General features: G+C 42.4%; 1 protein-coding gene across 3 annotated transcripts in view; it reads left to right on the forward strand.

Annotated features, from left to right (window-relative positions):
• Positions 1-18,907, forward strand: part of ALS2CL (ALS2 C-terminal like) — a 48,688-nt gene extending 29,781 nt beyond the window's left edge. For all 3 annotated transcript variants that reach the window (XM_063168412.1, XM_063168340.1, XM_063168282.1), the window contains exons 15-26: positions 287-364; positions 3,455-3,567; positions 5,934-6,107; positions 6,910-7,003; positions 8,678-8,835; positions 10,725-10,787; positions 11,863-12,036; positions 13,315-13,357; positions 13,572-13,633; positions 14,935-15,084; positions 18,112-18,208; positions 18,437-18,907. In XM_063168412.1, the coding sequence (XP_063024482.1) occupies positions 287-364; positions 3,455-3,567; positions 5,934-6,107; positions 6,910-7,003; positions 8,678-8,835; positions 10,725-10,787; positions 11,863-12,036; positions 13,315-13,357; positions 13,572-13,633; positions 14,935-15,084; positions 18,112-18,208; positions 18,437-18,499 (1,269 nt within the window). In that variant the 3' untranslated portion in view covers positions 18,500-18,907. The remainder of the gene's footprint in view (positions 1-286; positions 365-3,454; positions 3,568-5,933; positions 6,108-6,909; positions 7,004-8,677; positions 8,836-10,724; positions 10,788-11,862; positions 12,037-13,314; positions 13,358-13,571; positions 13,634-14,934; positions 15,085-18,111; positions 18,209-18,436) is intronic.
• Positions 18,908-20,247: the final 1,340 nt, after the last annotated feature.

Here is a 20,247-nt window from a genome sequence, read left to right on the forward strand (position 1 = left end):
CCAGGATTGAGAGCGCCACGAGTTTGACTTTGTGACAATCCTCGGTGGCTTTTCCTGGTGTTTTGTTCCTTTTCCATGGAAAATCCATGAAATCATTTTCTTGTTCCAAGTTTCCTGACCTCCTTCTCCGTGGGTTTTCTTGGAGCTTCTCCCAAACATTGAAAGCTGATGTTTGGCTTTAAAAAAAATAAATCTTGGAATCTGCATCCCATAAATTTTTATGGCATGAATTGGGCCAGATGGGAAGTTCATTCCACAAATTCCCAATTTTTCCTTTCATCCCAAGGGTTCAGGAATTCTCCTCCTGGAAGACGACTCCGTCTACGAAGGGAACTTCACGGATGATCTGACGTTCGTTGGAAAGGTTGGAACTTCCTCCCTCTTCTTCTGGAATGTTCCATGGATTCATCTCCCAACTTCATTCCTTCCTGCTCTGCTTCCTCAGCTTCCTATAAAACTCCAAAAAAAAATTTTCCAGATTTCTGGAATATGTAGCACAGAAGGAAAGCTCCAGCTGGAGATTTTGGGAATTTCAAGAATAATTTGGGATTTTCATGTTTTATTTACTTCATGTTGGTTGGGTCGGGTTTTTGGGTTGAGTTTCTGGAGTTTATTTTCTTGGGTTTTTCTTGGGTTTTTCGGGATATTTCTGGTTGAGGTTTTGGGATATTTTTTACTCTTCTTTGAGTTTTTAAATTGGGTTTATGGGACATTTTTAGTTGAGTTTTCTGGGGGTTTTTTGGGTTTTTTGGAACATTTTTGGTTGAGTTTATGGGGTTTTTTGGAAGAGTTTTATGGGACATTTTTGGTTGAGTTTTTGAGGTTTTTATGAGGTCTTACGGGACATTTTTGGTTGAGGTTTTGGGATTTTTCCTCTGTTTTTTGGGGTTTTTAAATTGGGTTTTAAAAGGACATTTTTGATTGAGTTATTGGGGTTTTTTGGTTGGGTTTTCATTGGGTTTTATGGGATATTTTTGGTTGAGTTTTTGTTTTTTTTTTTTTTAATTGGGTTTTATTAGTGTTTTATGAGACATATTTGGTTGAGATGTAGGGATTTTCTTCTTTTCTTTTTTTTTTTTTTTTTGTCGGGTTTTATGGGATATTTTTGCTTGAATTTTTATGGTTTTATTGGGGTTTATGGGACATTCTTGATTGAGTTACTGGAGTTTTTTTGATTGAGATTTTGTTGAGTTTAAAGTGACATTTTTGGATGAGGTTTTGGGATTTTTTTTCTTTTTTTGGGGTTTTTAGTTGGGTTTTATGAGAAACTTTTGCTTGAATTTTTATGGTTTTATTGGGGTTTATGGGACATTCTTGATTGAGTTACTGGAGTTTTTTTGATTGAGATTTTGTTGAGTTTAAAGTGACATTTTTGGATGAGGTTTTGGGATTTTTTTTCTTTTTTTGGGGTTTTTAGTTGGGTTTTATGAGAAACTTTTGCTTGAATTTTTACGGTTTTATTGGGGTTTATGGGACATTCTTGATTGAGTTACTGGAGTTTTTTTGATTGAGATTTTGTTGAGTTTAAAGTGACATTTTTGGTTGAGGTTTTGGGATTTTTTTTGGTTTTTTGTTGGGTTTTATGAGATACTTTTGCTTGAATTGTTATGGTTTTATTGGGTTTTAAGGGACATTTTAAATTGAGTTTTTTGGTTTTTTTTTTTTTCATCTTTTTGAGTGTTTTTATCAGTTTTTTTTTTAAATTTTTAGCTGTGCTTAGTGACTCTACCCAAGATCCTTTTTTATTTTTGAAAAAAGCACATTCCAGGCGCTGGGGCCGCAGGAAATGATGCAGAACCCGGAGCTGCCCAGACTGAGGCAGCGGAAATTTGGAATTTCCCAATCCGGGCCCTGCCCTGACCCGTCCCAGCTTTTGTGGTTGGATTCCAACAGAAATTCCTGCTCCAAAGTGTTGAGAAAACCCCCAGGGCAGGGAAAACGAGTTTTGAAAAAATCTGGGATCAGCCTGGCAGGAATTCTGGGAAATGGCATAATTAATGCTCGTTAATTAACGCTAACGAGCTTTGGCAGCCCAGGAAGAATTTGTCATCATCTTCCTCCTCCAAGGGCGTTCCGTGCTGAGAAAATGGTGGGGAATCCAAGAATTCCTTGGAATCTGGGAATCCCCGGGATGGGGAAAATCTGGGAATCCCTGGGAATCCCTGGGGTGGATTTTGAGGCATTGATTCCAGTGCTGGGAAATTTTCCCTCCAAAATTCCTGCTTGGATTTGGTGGCAAATCCAGAGAAATCCGGGATTTGGGTGCAGCTGGAATTCCAAGGCAGATCTGGGACGTTGAGTTGGATTTCATTTGTGGGATTTGAATAATGAATGGAGAATTGAATAATGGAGAGTGGAAGAATAATTGAGAATTTAATTATAAATAGAGAATTTATATAATCATTGAGAATTTAATTATAAATCGAGAATTTAAAAGTAAAGAATTTAAAATTATAGAATTGATAATAAATAGAGAATTTAATAATACCGAATTTATATAATAAATGAAGAATTTAATAATAAAGAATGTAATTATAAATAGAGAATCTAATAATAAAGGACTTAATATGAAAGAATTTTATAACAAATAGAGAATTTCTGTAATAAATACAGAATTTATATAATACATAGAATTTAATAATAGAGAATTTGGTAATAAAGTGTTTAATAATAACTTTTATTTTGAATTATTATATTAAATTAATAATCGGCAATTTAATAACAGAGAGTTTAATAATAAAAAGGGAATTTAATAATAGAATATTTATGTAATTAATAGAAAGTTCAATAATAGGCAATCTAATACTTAGAGAATTCAGTAAGAAATAGAGAATTTAATCATAAATAGAGAATTTAATGACAAACTAAAATTAAAAAAAATTAAAATAATGTAATATTAATACAGAATTGGATCGAGAATTTGAAATAAAGAATTTATTTTATAATTAGTAATTTAAATTTAATTCCTAATATTGGATTTTCTGCAGGGAAAGCTCTCCAGAATTTAATAATAAATAGAGAATTCAATAATAAAAAGGGAATGTAATGACAGAGAATTTAGTAATAAATGGGAATTTAATAATAAAAAAAGAATTTAATAATAGAATATTTAATAGCAAAGAGAATTTAACAACAATGAATCAAGAATTTAATAAAGAATTGATGTAGAGAAATTGAAGTAATTTTTTAAAATTAAAAATTATTGAAATTTATAGTTTTTAATTTAATTTATAATTCCAGATTTTTCTGCAGAGAAGGCTCTCTGGAATTTAATGATAAAAAGGGAATTTCATAATAAATAGAGAATTCAATAATAAAAAGGGGATTTAATAATGGAAAACTCAATAATAAAAGGGAATTTAATAATAATTGAGAAATAAAAATAAATGATGTCATTTTTGATTAAAACCGCGTAGAATGTACAATTTTAATTAAATGATAACTCTTTCTTTAGGGGAAGCTGTCCTTCGCCAACGGCTCCGTGCTGCGGGGCACGTTCAGCGCGCGGGGCGGCCTCAGCGCCCAGGGCGAGCTCAGCACGGCCCCCGAGCCCCGGAGACGGCCGGAGTGAGAGCGGGGACGGCGCGGAATGACGGGGAACGATGGGGAACAGCGGGGAACAGCGGGGAACAACGGGGAACAACGGGGAGAGCGCGGAACGATGGGGAACAGCGGGGAACGATGGGGAACAGCGGGGAGAGCGGGGAACGATGGGGAACAGCGCGGAACAACGGGGAACGATGGGGAACAGCGGGGAACAACGAGGTCCTGGGGAACAGCAGGGAACAGCGGGGAGAGCGCGGAATGATGGGGAACAGCGGGGAACAACGGGGTCCTGGGGAACAATGGGGAATAACGGGGAACAACGGGATCCTGAGGAACAATGGGGAATAACGGGGTCCTGGGGAACAGTGCGGAACAATGGGGAACAGCGGGATCCTAGGGAACAGCGGGATCCTGGGGAACAATGGGGAACAGCGGGGTCCTGGGGAACAGCGGGAAACAACGGGGAACAATGGGGTCCTGGGGAACAGCGGGAAACAACGGGGAACAGCGGGGAACAATGGGGAACAGCGGGGTCCAGCGGGGTCCTGGGGAACAGCGGGGAACAACGGGGAACAATGGGGTCCTGGGGAACAGCGGGGAACAACGGGGAACAGCGGGGAACAATGGGGAACAGCGGGGTCCAGCGGGGTCCTGGGGAACAGCGGGGAACAACGGGGAACAATGGGGTCCTGAGGAACAGCGGGGAACAATGGGGAACAATGGGGAATAATGGGGAGCAATGGGGAATAACGGGGTCCTGGGGAACAGCGGGGAACAATGGGGTCCTGGGGAACAGCGGGGTCCTGGGGAACAACGGGGAACAATGGGGTCCTGGGGAACAGCGGGGTCCTGGGGAACAACGGGGAACAATGGGGAACAACGGGAAACAGCGGGGTTCTGGGGAACAATGCGGAACGATGTGGAACAACAGGGAACAATGGGGAACAGCGGGGAACAGCAGGGTCCTGGGGAACAGCGGGGTCCTTGGGGTCCTGGGGAACAACGGGGTGCTTGGGGTCATGGGGAATGGGATCCTGGGGAAGGATGGGGTCCTGGGGAATGGGATGCTTGGGGTCTTCAGAAATTGGATCCTGGGGAACAGGGTCCTGGGGAACAACGGGGTCATGGGGAACAGGGTCCTCGGGATCCTGGGGGATGGGGTCCTCGGGGTCCTCGGGAAGGGGATCTTTGGAATCCTGGGGAAAGGGGTCCTGGGGAATGGGGTCTTTGGGATCCTTGGGGAGGAGACCCTCGGAATGGGATTCTTGGGATCCTGGGGAAGGGGGTCCTCAGGATGGGGATCCTGGGATCCTGGGGAATGGGGTCCTCAGGAATGGGGTCCCTGGGAACAGGATCTCGGGAAGAGATCCTTGGAACGGGATCCTCAGAATGGGATCCTGGGGAAACGGGGTGCTCGGGAAGGGGATCCTCAGGATCCTTGGGAACGGGGTCCTCGGGAACAGGGTCCTTGGAGTGGGATCGTGAGGAATGGGGTCCTCAGGAATGGGATCCTTGGGAACGAGGTCCTTGGGAACAGGATCCTCAGGATGGGATTCTTGGGAATGGGGTCCTGGGGAATGGGGTCCCGGGATGGGATCCTGGGGAATGGGACCCTTGGGAACGGGATCCAAATTCCAGTTCCCCTCCCAAATCCCAGTTCAGTTCCATCTTTTTTCCCCCCTAAAACATTCCCAGTCCCTCAGAGCATCCGTGGGACAGAAATTCCTTTTCCCTGAGCCATCCAGGCAGGAACAACTCCTGGGAGCAGTTCCTCAACTCTTTTCCAGCTTTTCTGCAGGAATTCCAGGGAGATAAAGAATTTTAATTAGGAATATTTAGGAATATCCAGCAGTGCATGAAGCAGGAATTCAAAAATTCCAGATTATTTCTGTCCCACTGGAATTTATTTTTTTTTTTCCTCAAAGGATTTTTATTGTCAGGACAAGAGACTTGAAGGGTTTTTATGGAATTCCTATTTATGGAATCCATTTAGGATTATCTGGGAATGGTTTTGGTGGGAATGGAGTTTAAAGATGATCCCATTCCATGGATTCTCCCACTCTCCCAGGTGGATCCAAGTTGAGCTTGGACATTTCCAGGGATCCAGGGGCAGCCACGGATTCTTTGGGAATTCCATCCCAGCCAGGAATTCCTTCCCCAAATCCCATCTAAATCCCCATTTTTCCCATGGGAAGCCATTCCCTGTGTCCTGTCCCTCCATCCCTTATCCCAGTCCCTCTCCAGCTCTCCTGGAATTTTCCCTTCTCCAGGAAAACATTCCCAACTCTCCCAGCCCTGTGTTTCCATCAAATCCCAGAGATTTTAGGGGGAAATCCACAAGAATTTGGGAAAACCATGGAAAATCCCAACCCTGTGTTGTTTTCCAGCCAGCTGGGCCTCAAGGAGTTCCCAGTGGAGAAGAGATGGACGGGAATCTTCGAGCAGTTCCTGGAATTCCTCCATTCCGGCTGCAAGGAGGAAATGGAGGAATCCTTTACGGGATTCCACATCCAAACCAGCAAGGAGCTGAGGAAATCCCAGGAATATCTGTTCTGCCAGAGGTACTGAGGGAATCCCGGGAATTCCTGAGGAAATCCTGGGAATATTCTGTTCTGCCAGTGAGGGAATCCTGGGAATCCCTGAGGAAATCCAGGGAATATTTGTTCTACCAATGAGGGAATCACAGGAATCACTGAGGAAATCCAGAAAATTCCTGTTCTGCCAAGAGAGAATACAGGGAATTCCTGAGGAAATCCTGGGAATATTCTGTTCTTCCAATGAGGAAATTCAGGGAATTCCTGTTCTGCCAGAGGTACTGAGGGAATCTTGGGAATTCCTGAGGAAATCCTGGGGATTCCTGAGGAAATGGGGAATATCTGTTCTGCCAATGTCGGAATCCCAGGAATTCCTGTTCTCCCAAAGGAACAGGAATTTTACTGAGGGAATTCTGGGAATTCCTGTCCTGCCAATGAGGGAATCCCAGGAATTCCTTTTCGCCCAAAGAGAAAATTCTGGGAATTGCTGTTCTGCCAAAAGGGGAATCCTGGGAATTCCTGTTCTGCCAGGGAACTTTTACTGAGGAAATCCTGGGAATTCCTGCTCTGTCCAAGAGGAAATCCCGGGAATTCCTGTTGGGAATGCAGACCCTCATTCCCACCCAGGAGTGTCGCGCAATTCCAAGAATTTTCCAGTTGTTCCCGCTCAGGAAAAAGGAGCAGGAATTTCCCACCTCAGCTGGAATTTTTGCTGCTGCTGAGATGAATCCACATCCATGGAAAATGAATTTCTTGAAATTATTTTAGTGCCCCTTTGGAATTTGCCAGTTGGGATTTATCCATTCACTCCTCAATTCCCATTTTCCAGAGGTTCTGAGGAGTTTTCTTGGAAAATTGAGGAGATCCTGGAAGACCTCACCGAGCACCAGGAGCCAGAGTCACTCCAGAGTTATTTGGAGAAGGTGAGGATTGAAATTATTTAATAAAATTATCAAAAATTAATAAAATTTTCATTATTAAAATGATCAAAATCCAGGATTTGATGATAAATAATTGAATAACAGAGGATTTATTGAAGGAATAATTTCATAGTAGAGAATTTATTAATAGAGAATTAAATAATAAAGGATTTATAAGAGAAATATTATAAAAATATAAATATAAATTTATATTATAAATATATTATAAATTACAATATATTATAAATGAGGAATTTATTTGTAACAAAGGAATTTATATTAAAAAAAGGAAATTTAATAATGGAGAATTTAATAAGAAATGTATATGATAAACAGGGAATTTAATAATGGATAATTTAATAATAAACAGAGAGTTTATTAATAAATAGAGAATTTAAAAATAAAGCATTTAATAATAAATAGACAGTTTAGTAATTAATAGACGATTTAATTATGGAGCTTTAATAAATAGGTAATTTAATAATAGAGAATTTAGTATAATGAATAATTTAATAATAGAGAATTTATAGGGAATTTAATAATAAATAGAAAATTTAATAATAGAAAATTTATATAATACAGAATTTAATCATAAATTGAGAATTGAATAATAAATAGCCAATTTGATAATAAAGTATTTAATAATATATTGATATTGAATTATTAAATTAATAATAGAGACTTTATGTAACAAATAGAGAATTATTAATAAAAAAGGGAATTTAATAATAGAGAATTCACTAGTAAATACAGAATTTATATAATAAATGGAAAAATTAATAATAAAAATTTTAATATTTATTAGAGCACTTAATAAAGAATTTAATAATAAATAGAGAATTTAATCACAATGTAACAATGCATATAAAGTTTGATTATAAAGAATGTATTAATAAATAGAGAATTTTTAATTATGGAGATTTTTATTATAAATAGGGAATAATAATATAGAGAATAATAGAGAATTTAATATAATAATTATTTTATCAGTAGAGAATTTGATAAAGAATTTCATGATAGATAATAATAATTTCATACTAAATAGAGAATTTACATAATAGAGATTTTAGTAATGAATAATTTAATAATAAATTGAGATTTTAATAATAGAGAAGTTATCAGTAAATAGAAAATTTAATAAGAATTTAATAATAGAAAATTTATTTGGATTTGGATATAAACATTTATTTATAGGTTTTAAAAACATATAATTGTTATACTAGAAAATGTAGTAATACAGAATTTGAAAATAAATGGAGGATTTAATAATAACGAATTTATTAAAAATAGAGAATTGGCTTAAAAAAATATATATAATTATATAGTTATATATATATGTAATATATATATAAATAATTATATAATTATATATAAAAAATATATATATAATTATATATATATGTAATATATAAAAAAATAATTATATAATTATGTATATAAAATATATATATAATTGTATAATTAAAAAATCAATAATAAATTTTTCCCTCACCCAATTTTCCCTGGAGCACCTTTTGTTCCTTCTGGAATATCCCAGCAAATCCCAACTGGAAAAGGGATCGGGGAGCATTTAAGGCCTCCAGAAGATCCCAAATTCCAGCTGGGAATTCCAGGAGAACTCCAGGCGCCCTTTGGGCTTTTCCCTCTCCTCCTGAGCCGTGAAATTGGAATTTCCAGGCGTTGGAATCCTCCCTGCATCCCTTGGGGAAGCTGCTCCGGGCTCTGACCGCGGCGTTCCAGGCGACGTATTCCGGCATCGGCGCCAACCGGCACCTGCTGGCCATGGCGCAGGAGGAGGTCAAGTTCTACTCCAAGAAAATCTGGGAATTCTACCAGTGAGTCCAGCCCGGAGCTTCGCCGTGGGGTGGGAGCTTGGGATGGGGGTTTGGGATTGTGGGGTTTGGAGATGGGCCTTGTTTGTGGTCCTGTGTTCTTGGGAGTTCTTGAGATTTCTTGGGAGTCCTTTGGAATTCTTTGGAATTCTTGGGAGTCCTTGGGAATTCTTGGGAGTTCTTTGTAATTCTTGGCATTTCTTCAGAATTCTTGGGAGCTCTTTGTAATTCTTGGGAATTCTTCTGAATTCTTGGGAATTCTTGGGAGCTCTTTGTAATTCTTGGGAATTTTTCGGAGCTCTTGGGAGTTCTTTGTAATTCTTGGGAATTTTTCAGAATTCTTGGGAGTTGTTCTTTTGGGAGTTCTTTTGGGAGTTCTTTTGGGAGTTCTTTTGGCAATTCTAGAGAATTCTTAGCAGTTCTTGGGAATTCTTTGAAATTCTTGGGAGCTAATTCTTGAGAATTCTTCAGAATTCTTGGGAGCTCTTTGTAATTCTTGGGACTTCTTTGGGACTTCTTTGGGACTTCCTCCAAATTCTTGGGAGTTTTTGTAATTCTTGGGAATTCTTCTGAATTCTTGGGAATTCTTGGGAGCTCTTTGTAATTCTTGGGAATTTTAGCGAGCTCTTGGGAGCTCTTGGGAGTTCTTTGTAATTCTTGGGAATTTTTCAGAATTCTTGGGAGCTCTTTGTAATTCTTGGGACTTCTTTGGGACTTCCTCCGAATTCTTGGGAGTTCTTTGTAATTCTTGGGAATTCTTCCGAATTCTTGGGAATTCTTGGGAGCTCTTTGTAATTCTTGGGAATTTTAGCGAGCTCTTGGGAGCTCTTGGGAGTTCTTTGTAATTCTTGGGAATTTTTCAGAATTCTTGGGAGTTGTTCTTTTGGGAGTTCTTTTGGCAATTCTAGAGAATTTTTAGCAGTTCTTGGGAATTCTTTGAAATTCTTGGGAGCTCTTGGAAATTCTTGGGAATTCTTCTAAATTCTTGGGAGTTCTTCTGAATTCTTGTGAATTCTTGGGAGTACTTTGGAATTCATGGGAATTCTTGAGAATTCTTCAGAATTCTTGGAAGCTCTTTGTAATTCTTGGGAATTTTTCAGAATTTTCGGGAGTCTTTGTAATTCTTGGGAATTCTTCTGAATTCTTTGGAGTCCTTTGTAATTCTTGGGAATTCTTGAGAATTCTTGGGAGCTCTTTGTAATTTGTTGGAATTCTTCCAAATTCTTGTGAGTTCTTTATAGTTCTTGGGAATTCTTCTGAATACTTGGGAGTTCTTTGTAATTCTTGGGAATTCTTGACAATTCCTGGGAGTCTTTGGGAGTTCCTGGCAGAGTTGCTTCCTTGAGGTGACAGCATCAATCAGAGCACAAATCCCTGTGGTTGGAAATCCATGACTGAAGGAAAAATGGGATCATGGAATGCTTTGGGTTGGAAATCTCATCCAGCTCCAGTCCCTTCCTGCTGTCCCAAGGTGCTCCAAGCCCCATCCAGCCTCTCCTTGGACACTTCCAGGGATCCAGGGGCAGCCACAGATTTTCTGGGAATTCCATCCCAGCCCCTCCCCACCCTCCCAGCCAGGAATTCCTAAAATCCAACCTGAACCATTCCAGGATTATCTGGGAAATGGAGACAAAGCCCAGCTCCTTTTCCAGAGTGGGATCAGGAATTGTGGCCACCGTGCTCTTCAGAATCCGTGGAAATTCTGCAATTCTCAGCCACTCCTGGTGCTTGTGCTGCTCCAGCAGAAACCCCTCAAACACTGCAACAGCCCCGCCGGAATTCCAGGGATTTTCACCGATCTCCCACTGGGTGTTGGGACAGCGCCTCCTTTGGGAACGAATTATCCTTAAATAAATCCAGGGAAGGAACTGATCCTTGTTTTTTCTCCCCAGGGGTTTGCTGCGGGTGGCCCTGGAGCGGAAGGGCCGCGCGCCCTCGGAGGATGTGGATCCCAGGTTGGTGGCGCCCCCGGAGGTTCCGTGTTCAGATCCCGGTGGGATTTATGAGGGGTCCTGAAGTTCAGGAAGTGCTGGGCTTGTGTTTGTCAGCTTGAGCCAGGCTCAGTGCCCAGACTTTGTCTGCTTGAGCCAGGCTCAGTGCCCAGGTTTTTCCCAGTGCCTCCAAAGATCTCCAGGTTTTTCCTGGTGACTCCACTTCCATTGGAGCTCCCATCCCATGAAGATCTGGAGCTCCAGGTTTTCCTGGGGACTCTGGAAATCTGGAGCTCCAGGTTTTTCCCAGTGAATTTCCTGGACATCTCCTGCTGCTTCAGGTTTTTCCTGGTGACTCTGGAGATCTGGAGCTCCAGGTTTTTCCTGGTGACTCCGGAGATCTGGAGCTTCAGGTTTCTCCCAGTGAATTCCATGGAGATCCCCTGCTCCTCCAAATTTTCCCAGAGACTTCAAACATCTCCTGGAGCTCCTGGTTTTCCTGGTGACTCTGGAGATCTGGAGCTCCAGGTTTTTCGTGGTAACTCCAGAGATCTGGAGCTCCAGATTTCTCCCAGTGAATTTCCTGGAGATCTCCTGCTGCTCCCGGTTTTCCCAGGGACTCCAAACATCTCCTGGAACTCCAGGTTTTTCCTGGTGATTCTGGAGATCTGGAGCTCCAGGTGTCTCCCAGTGAATTTCCTGGAGATCTTCTGCTGCTCCAGATTTTTCCAGGGACTCCAGACATCTCCTGGAGCTCCAGGTTTTTCCTGGTGACTCCAGAGGTCTGGAGCTCCAGGTTTCTCCCAGTGAATTCCCTGGAGATCTGGAGCACCAGATCCTCTTGGACCAACTTGTGGCCACCGTAACCCAACCGTGCCAAGCTCAGAAGAGCAGAAAACAAGGAGAACCCCTCGGAAATGCCCTCATAGGTTTGGGAATATCCACATGGATTTCCCTGGAAAATCCCAGGTTTTTTTTTCCATGTGTTTGGGAATATCCACATGGATTTCCCTGGAAAATCCCGGGTTTTTTTCCATGTGTTTGGGAATATCCACGTGGATTTCCCTGGAAAATCCCATTTTTTTTCCCTGTTTTCCAGTCTTGGGAAGGGCCCCAGCCTGGTGCTGCCGCTGATCCTGCCCGGATTCTATCCCGAGCTCTCCATGCTCTACATGCTCCAGCACCAGCATGAGGACGAGCTCTACTGCCAGGGGATTGTGGAGCTCAGCCTCTTCCCGGATATCCAGCTCCTGGAGTTCCTGGATGTGCAGAAGTAAGCGGGATTTTTCCATCCCCGGGAAAAATCCCAGAAAGGTTGAGTTGTTGTTGGGTTCAGCATTGGTTTTTCCCAGTTTTTCACTGGAATTTCTCCCAGAATTCCTACTTGGGAATGTTTGGTTGGAAGGAGAATTGGTAATGGAAAACTGCTGTTATCCCTGCTAATCCTTATTTTTGTGTAGAAAATTCCCAAATTTTTTTCTCCAAATCATCTGGAATTGTTAAATATCTTGGAAAAGGAATGTTTATTCCAGGGCATTCCCTTTTAAAATATGGGAATACCAACTGAAAAGATGGAAAAAGTGGAGGCAGGTGTTTCTCTCATTCATTCGTGCTCCTGGATCCACCTCTGGAAGTGATGGGAAGCAGCTTGGGAATTTTCCTCCAGGATTTCAGGAGCGCAGCAGATCCAGGGTCTCAATTGGATTCCGTCCAAAAGAAATGAGAGGAATTGGATCCAAAAGTGCCAAAATTTCTCATGGATTTTCCTGGGATCATCCCTGAGGAACACATACTCTGATGGGATCTCCCAGGGAAGGGGATCCATGGGATGGGATCTCCCAGGGATGGAGCTTCCCATGGATCCATGGGATGGGATCTCCTAGGGAAGTGGATCCATGGGATGGGAGCTCCCAGGGAAGTGGATCCATGAAATGGAGAGAAGTGGATCCATGGGATGGAGGGAAGTGGATCCACGGGATGGAGGGAAGTGGATCCATGGGATGGGAGCTCCCAGGGAAGTGGATCCATGGAATGGAGCTCTGATGGAAGTGGATCCATGGGCTGGAATTCCCAGGGAATTGGATCCATGGCATGGAGGCACCCAGGGAGGTGGATCCCTGGAATGGGATCTCCCACGGAAGTGGATCCATGGGATGGGAACTGAGGAAAGTGGATCCATGGGCTGGAATTCCCACGGAAGTGGATCCATGGGATGGGAACTGAGGGAAGTGGATCCATGGGATGGGAGCTCCCAGGGAAGTGGATCCATGGGATGGGAACTGAGGGAAGTGGATCCATGGGCTGGAATTCCCACGGAAGTGGATCCATGGGCTGGAATTCCCACGGAAGTGGATCCATGGGATGGGAACTGAGGGAAGTGGATCCATGGGATGGGAGCTCCCAGGTTCCTGAGGCAAATCCCACCTGGAGCAGGGCCAAGGGAGAAGCAAACGAAGCCTCCAAAGCTTTGGCAGCACCTTGGAGGGGGAGATGGAAGAATCGAGGGGATTCAGGATGGAATCCATCCTAATTCCTGCTTTTCCCTTTCCAGGCACCTGTGGCCTCTCAAGGACCTCTCCCTGACCTCCAACCAGGTAAGGAAAACCCTCGGAGCCAGCCGGGAATGGGAATGGGACATGGGATTGGGCTTGGATGGGCACAGAGGTTCTCCAGCGAATCCCAGGAATCCGAGCTCCATGATCAGCTCCCATCCAGAGGCTGTGCCTGTGGATTTCCATGGAGGTTTTGTGGGATGGCTCTGGAATCTCTGCCCCTGATATTCCAAAGGTATTCCTGTCCCTTTTCCAGAGGCGCTCCCTGATCAAGGACAAATGTTTCCTGTCGGCCACCGAGTGCCTGCAGAAGCTCATGTGAGTCCCTGTCCAGCTCTTCCCACTCAAATCCAGGGATTTACTTTTGGGAAATGCCAGGAATTTGTACCTGTTTTAAAAGCATTCCCATGCCATTCCATTCATTATTTAAGGAAGAGTTGTTTGGGATGTGCTTTCTGGTTCAAAGTGAACTCCATGGAATTTTTCCCTCCAAAATTTCACGATGACATCAATGATGAAGTCCAGTAATTTCCTGCTCAGCATCTTCACTTCCCACAGATACTCCCTGGGAAGGAATTCCTGGCTGGGAGGGTGGGGAGGGGCTGGGATGGAATTCCCAGAGAAGCTGTGGCTGCTCCTGGGTCCATGGAAGTGTCCAAGGCCAGGCTGGACACTTGGAGCACCCTGGGATAGTGGGAATGGGGTTGGAGCTGGATGTTCTTTAGGATCCCATCCAACCCTAAAAATTCCACGATTCCGTGATTTTCAGTTGTTCCAGTTGGGCTTTTGAGGCAAAGCAAACGAGCTCAGCATCAGCACGGAGGGAAAATATTCCAACATTCCCTGAGGGGTTCCAAAGCCTTGGAGCCCAGCTCCCAAAAGAGCTCAGAATTCCCGAAATCCTCAAATGTTCCATTTCATATATGAGATCCCAGGAATGTCCCATTCCACCCTGGAACATCTCCTGGCCCAACCTTCGTGCCTCCTCTTTCCTCCACCCTTTGGAGCCAATCCATCAGTCCTTTCATCCCTAAATTTTTTTTTTCCTAAACCCCGTTTTTCCGGGTGCAGCTTTTCCACGGCTCTTTTACCCCCAGAGCACCACGGTGGATCCGCGGGAGAAGCTGGAGATCCTCCAGAAGAGGATCTCCAGGAATGTCCCATTCAGTATGGGAGATCCCAGGAATGTCCCATTCCATATAGGAGAGACCAGGAATGTCCCATTCCATATGAGAGAGACCAGGAATGTCCCATTGTATATGAGAGAGACCAGGAATGTCCCATTCCATATGAGAGAGACCAGGAATGTCCCATTCCATATGAGAGGGACCAGGAATGTCCCATTCCACTTCAGAGATCCCAAGAATGTCCTATTCCATATTTGAGACAGCAGGAATGTCCCATCCAATATGGAAGGCACCAGCAGCGTCCCGTTCCACCCTGGAATATCTCCTGGCCCCGGCTCTTGTTGCTTCTCTTCCCTCCACCCTTTGGAGCCAATCCACGAACTCCAAATCTCCCGAAATCCCTCAATCCCGAATTTATATTTATTTTTTTTTAAATTAAACCCCGTTTTTCCGGGTGCAGCTTCTCCACGTTTGTGTTTCCCCCCCTCACAGCACGACGGTGGACCCGCGGCAGAAGCTGGAGATCCTGCGCAGGACGTACGAGGAGCTGGAGCTGACGGTGTCGCGGCTGCGCGGCGCCGAGTACCGGCTGCCCATGGACGACCTCCTGCCGCTCCTCGTCTTCGTCGTGTCCCGGGCCAAGTGAGTGCAGCTCGTTCCCTCCGGAGCGTTTCCAGCTGGAAGAATTCCAATGGAAACTTCTGGGATCAGGGGTTGGATGTGTTGGTGGGGTTTTTGTTTTTTTTTTTGGTTTTTTTTCCAGAGGCGCGGTTGGGTTTTTGGGATATAAAGTGTGGATGGAATTCTGGAGTGTTTGTGGTTTTTTCCCAAAGGATTCTGGAATTCTTGGATTCTGTGATTCTGGAATTCTATGAATCTGGAAATCTGGATTTCTGTGATTCTGGAAATCTGGAGTTCTGGGATTTAATGGGAATGAGATTCCTTTTGTCCCAGAATTCCAGAGTGTCCATGTCTTATCCCAGACAATATTTAATGGAAAATCAGATTCCTTTTATCCCAGAATTCCAGTGTCTGTGTTTTATTCCAAAGGATATTTCATGGAAATGAGATTCCTTTTATCCTGGAATTCCACGGTGTCTGTGTCTTATCCCAAAGGATATTTCAGGGTTTTAATGGAAAAAGTGATTCCTTTTATCTTGGGAATTCCAGAGTGCCCATGTCTTATCCCAAAGGATATTTCATGGAAATCAGATTGCTTTTATCCCAGAATTCCAAACTGTCCATGTCTTATCCCAGACAATATTTCATGGAAAATCAGATTCTTTTTATCTCGGAATTCCAGAGTGTCCGTGTCTTATGGCAAAGATATTTCATGGAAATGAGATTGCTTTTATCCCAGAATTCCAGAGTCTTTGTGTCTTATCTCAGAGCCTCTTCCAGGATTTTCATGGAAAATCAGATTCATTTTATCCTGGAATTCCAGAGTTTCCATGTTTTATCCTAGACAATATTCCAGGGTTTTAATGGGAAAAGTGATTCCTTTTATCCCAGAATTCCAGACTGTCGGTGTCTTATCCCAGACAATATTTCATGGAAAATCAGATTCTTTTTATCCTGGAAGTCCAGAGTGTCTGTGTCTTATCCCAGAGGAATTCCAGGGTTTTCATGGAAATGAGATTCCTTTTATCCCAGAATTCCAGAGTGTCCATCTCTTACCCCAAAGGATATTTCATGGAAAAAGTGATTCCTTTTATCCCAGAATTCCAGAGTGTCCATCTTTTATCCCAAAGGATATTTCATGGGAAAAGTGATTCCTTTTATCCCAGAATTCCAGAGTGTCCATCTCTTACCCCAAAGGATATTTCATGGAAAAAGTGATTCCTTTTATCCTGGAATTCCAGACTGTCTGTGCCTTATCCCAGATGATATTCCAAGGTTTTAATGGAAAATCATTCCTTTTATCCCAGTCCATCTCTTATCCCATAGAAAACTGGGATAGTGGGAGGTCCCTGCCCATGGATCATCATTAAGGACCTTTCCAACCCCAAACACTCTGGGATTCTGGGACTCCCACAGGAATTTTCCACCCCCAGCAGGGACTGGGATTCTGTTGGGAGATGAAGAATCCAAAATTCCATCCAGCAACTGGAATTTCCTATGGATGGATCTGGAATTTTCTTGGGATGGAGTATCCCAAAGTTGTGGCTGATCCATCCCTGGAAGTGTTCCCAGTGGGAAGCGCTTGGAAAAAATTGGGATAATGGGAAATCCCTGCTCGTGGATTTTCCTGAAGGAGCTTCCCAGCCCCAAACACTCTGGAGTTCTGGGATCTCGGGATTCTGGAGTTCTGGGATTCTGGAAGGCTGGAATTCCAAGATTCTTGGATTCTGCGACTCTGGAATTCTCTGATTCTGGAAATCTGGAGTTCTGGAAATCTGGAGTTCTGGGATTCTGGAATTCTATGATTCTGTGATTCTGGAGTTCTGGGATTCCAAGATTCTTGGATTCTGTGACTCTGGAATTCTGTGATTCTGAAAATCTGGAGTTCCGGGTCTCTGGGATTTTGGGACTCTGGGATTCCAGAATTCTGGAATTCTGGAATTCTGGGATTCTGGAAATCTGGAATGCTGGGATTCTGGGATTCCAAGATTCTTGGATTCTATGACACTGGAATTCTCTGATTCTGGAAACCTGGAGTTCTGTGATTTTGGAGTTCTGTGATTCTGGGATTCTGGAATTCTATGAATCTGGAAATCTGGATTTCTATGATTCTGTAAATCTGGAGTTCTGGGATTCTGGAATGCCGGGATTCTGAGATTCTTGGATTCTGTGACTCCATAATTCTATGATTCTGGAAAACTGGGGTTCCAGGACTCTGGGATTCTGCAATTCTTGGATTCTGAGATTGTGGAATTCTCTGATTCTGGAAACCTGGAGTTCTGGAAATCTGGAATGCTGGGATTCTGGGATTCTGAGATTCTTGGATTCTGTGACTCTGGAATTCTATGATTCTGGAAATCTGGAGTTCCAGGATTCTGGGATGCTGAAATTCTGGAATTCTATTGATTCTGGAAACCTGGAGTTCTGTAATTCCAGAGTTCTGTGATTCTGTGATTCTGGAATTCTGTGAATCTGGAAATATGGATTTCTGTGATTCTGGAAATCTGGAGTTCTGGGAATCTGGAATGCTGGGATTCTGAGATTCTTGGTTTCTGTGACTCTGGAATTCTACGATTCTGGAAATCTGGAGTGCCAGGACTCTGGGATTCCAGAATTCTGGGATTCTGTGACTCTGGAATTCTGTGATTCTGCAAATCTGGAATGCTGGGATTCTGGGATTCTGAGATTCTTGGATTCTGTGACTCTGGAATTCTCTGATTCTGGAAATCTGGAGTTCCAGGACTCTGGAATTTTGGGATTCTGAGATTCTGGAATTCTGTTATTCTGGAAACGTGGAGTTCTGTGATTCTGGAACTCTGGAGTTCAGAATTCTGGGATTCTGGAATTCTTGGATTCTGTGACTCTGGAATTCTCTGATTCTGTGATCCTGGAGTTCCGGGATTCTGCAGTTCTGAGATCCCAGATCCCTCCAGCAGATCCGGATGCACCAGCACTGGAATTCCAGAGTTTTCCTCCTCCTCTCCAAAATCCCAACCCCTCCACATGCCCTGAGATTTTCCCTGGATTTTGGGATTTGTTTTTCCCTAGGATCCAACACCTGGGAGCTGAAATCCACCTGATCCGGGATTTGATGGATCCGACCAACCAGGGAGGAATGTTGGACTTCCTGCTGACAACACTGGAGGTAAGGAAATTTTTTTTCCAGGAATTCCAGCAAAATTCCAGCTTTTCTGGAATGGAATTTTTGAGATTTTATTCCCTTGCTGGGCTGGGAAAAAAATCCTAATCCTTAATTCCAGACAGATTGAATTCTGTTGGAATTCTCCTTGGGACCAGCAGGGATTCTCTGCCTGGATTTGATCCCAGAATTCCCAAATTTTTCCTTGATTTTTTTTCTCTGTTCCCTCCCCAGTCGTGCTATGAACACATCCAGAGGATCCGGCTCCATCCAAAGGAAAACTCCCACAGCTCCTGATCCATGGGGAAAATCGGAATTTTCCGGAATTTTCTGGACCAAACCCCGCTGTAAAAAGTGGGAATTTTATCCCTGGCTGCCTTCAAAGGGAAGAATTCCTCCCCAGCCGAGGTTTTCCTAATCCCAAAAACACTGGAAGGGCTGGAATTTCCATCTCCAAGGTTTTATTTTTGGAGTTTTACCCTCTTTTCCTGTAAATAATTCCCAGGAAAAATCTCCTTTCCCTGCTCAGGATGAGGTTTTTATTTATTTTTTGCACTGGAAAATTCCCAGAAAAAAGAATTTCTTTGGGAAAACCCAATTTTTAATGGGATTTCTTGCACTGAGAAGGGAAGCTCATCCCAAAACTCCTAAAAATTCTGGGAATTGGAGGAGATTTTTCCCACCACTCCTTTTCTTATTTTTCCCACCACTCCTTTTCTTATTTTTCCCAACTCAGGATTTTTCCAATTCCATTTGGAAGCTGCTATTCCTAAATTTCCTGATTTTCCCATGCTCCAAGATTTTTATTTCTCCTTGGGAGACCTCAGGGGTGATCCCACACCTTGGAATTCTGGAGGGCTTGGAAAAAACACGGATTTCTCCCAAATTTTGGGAAATTCCAAGAAAACAACCAGAAATTATGGAATAAAAACTCCAATCCCAGCTGGATTTGTGCTCTGAGCTGGAATTTCCCTTTGGAAAAAGAATATTTGGGATATTCCCAATGGATATTTGGGATGCTGTTCCCAGCATCCCAAAATCATTTAAAAATAGCCTTAAAAAAATCTTGGTTTTGACAGTTTTTATCCCATTCTTTCCATTTTTCCTGGGATTTTTTTTCTTATCCAGGAAAATAAAACTCCCCAAGCTTTTTCCAGGTGTTTTCCCCAAGTTTTCCTGATTTTCTAAATTAAGGAAAGTGCTCCTTGATTTTTTTGGAAACAAAAAATTGGGAATCCAAAGCTTTCAAAAAATGGGATTTTTGTCTTTTTTTCCCTGGAATTTCTTCATTTTTCCCAGGAATTTTAAACCTTATCCAGGTGACTCTGGGAAAACAAAACCCCCCAAGTTTTTTTCCCCCATTTTTCCCAAATTTTATCTTTAATGAGTAACAGATTAATTACAAGAATTATTATATTATTGGGAGAATCCCATGGGAAGGTTGCCAGGAATTTTTATTTAAATAAAATTATGGGAATTTTGAAGAGATTCCAGGATCCACGAGCTCCTTCTTCCCATCTTCTTTGTTTTAGGATTTTGGGAATTTTCTAAATGAAGGAGAAGTGGATCCTTGATATTTTTGGGAACAAAAAACTGGAAGTCCAAAGCTTTAAATAAATGGGATTTTTATCATTTTTCCCTTGGGATTTTTTCATTTTTCCAAGGATTTTTTTGCCTTATCCAGGTGACTCTGGGAAAACAAAACCCTCCAAGTTTTTTTCTCCCATTTTCCCAAATTTTATCATGTAATAAATAATAGATTAATTACAATAATTATTTCATTAATGGCAGAATCCCATGGGAAGGTTGCCAGGAATTTTTATTTAAATAAAATTATGGGAATTTTGAAGAAATTCCAGGATCCACGAGCTCCTTCTTCCCATCTTCTTTGTTTTCAGGAATTTGGGAATTTTCTAAATGAAGGAGAAGTGGATCCTTGATATTTTTGGGAATGAAGAAAAATTGGAAGTCCAAAGCTTTAAATAAATGGGATTTTTATAATTTTTCCATGGAATTTCTTCATTTTTCCCAGGAATTTTAAACCT

Source organism: Melospiza melodia, chromosome 1 (assembly GCF_035770615.1).
Source record: "Melospiza melodia melodia isolate bMelMel2 chromosome 1, bMelMel2.pri, whole genome shotgun sequence".
NCBI classification, from domain to species: domain Eukaryota; kingdom Metazoa; phylum Chordata; class Aves; order Passeriformes; family Passerellidae; genus Melospiza; species Melospiza melodia.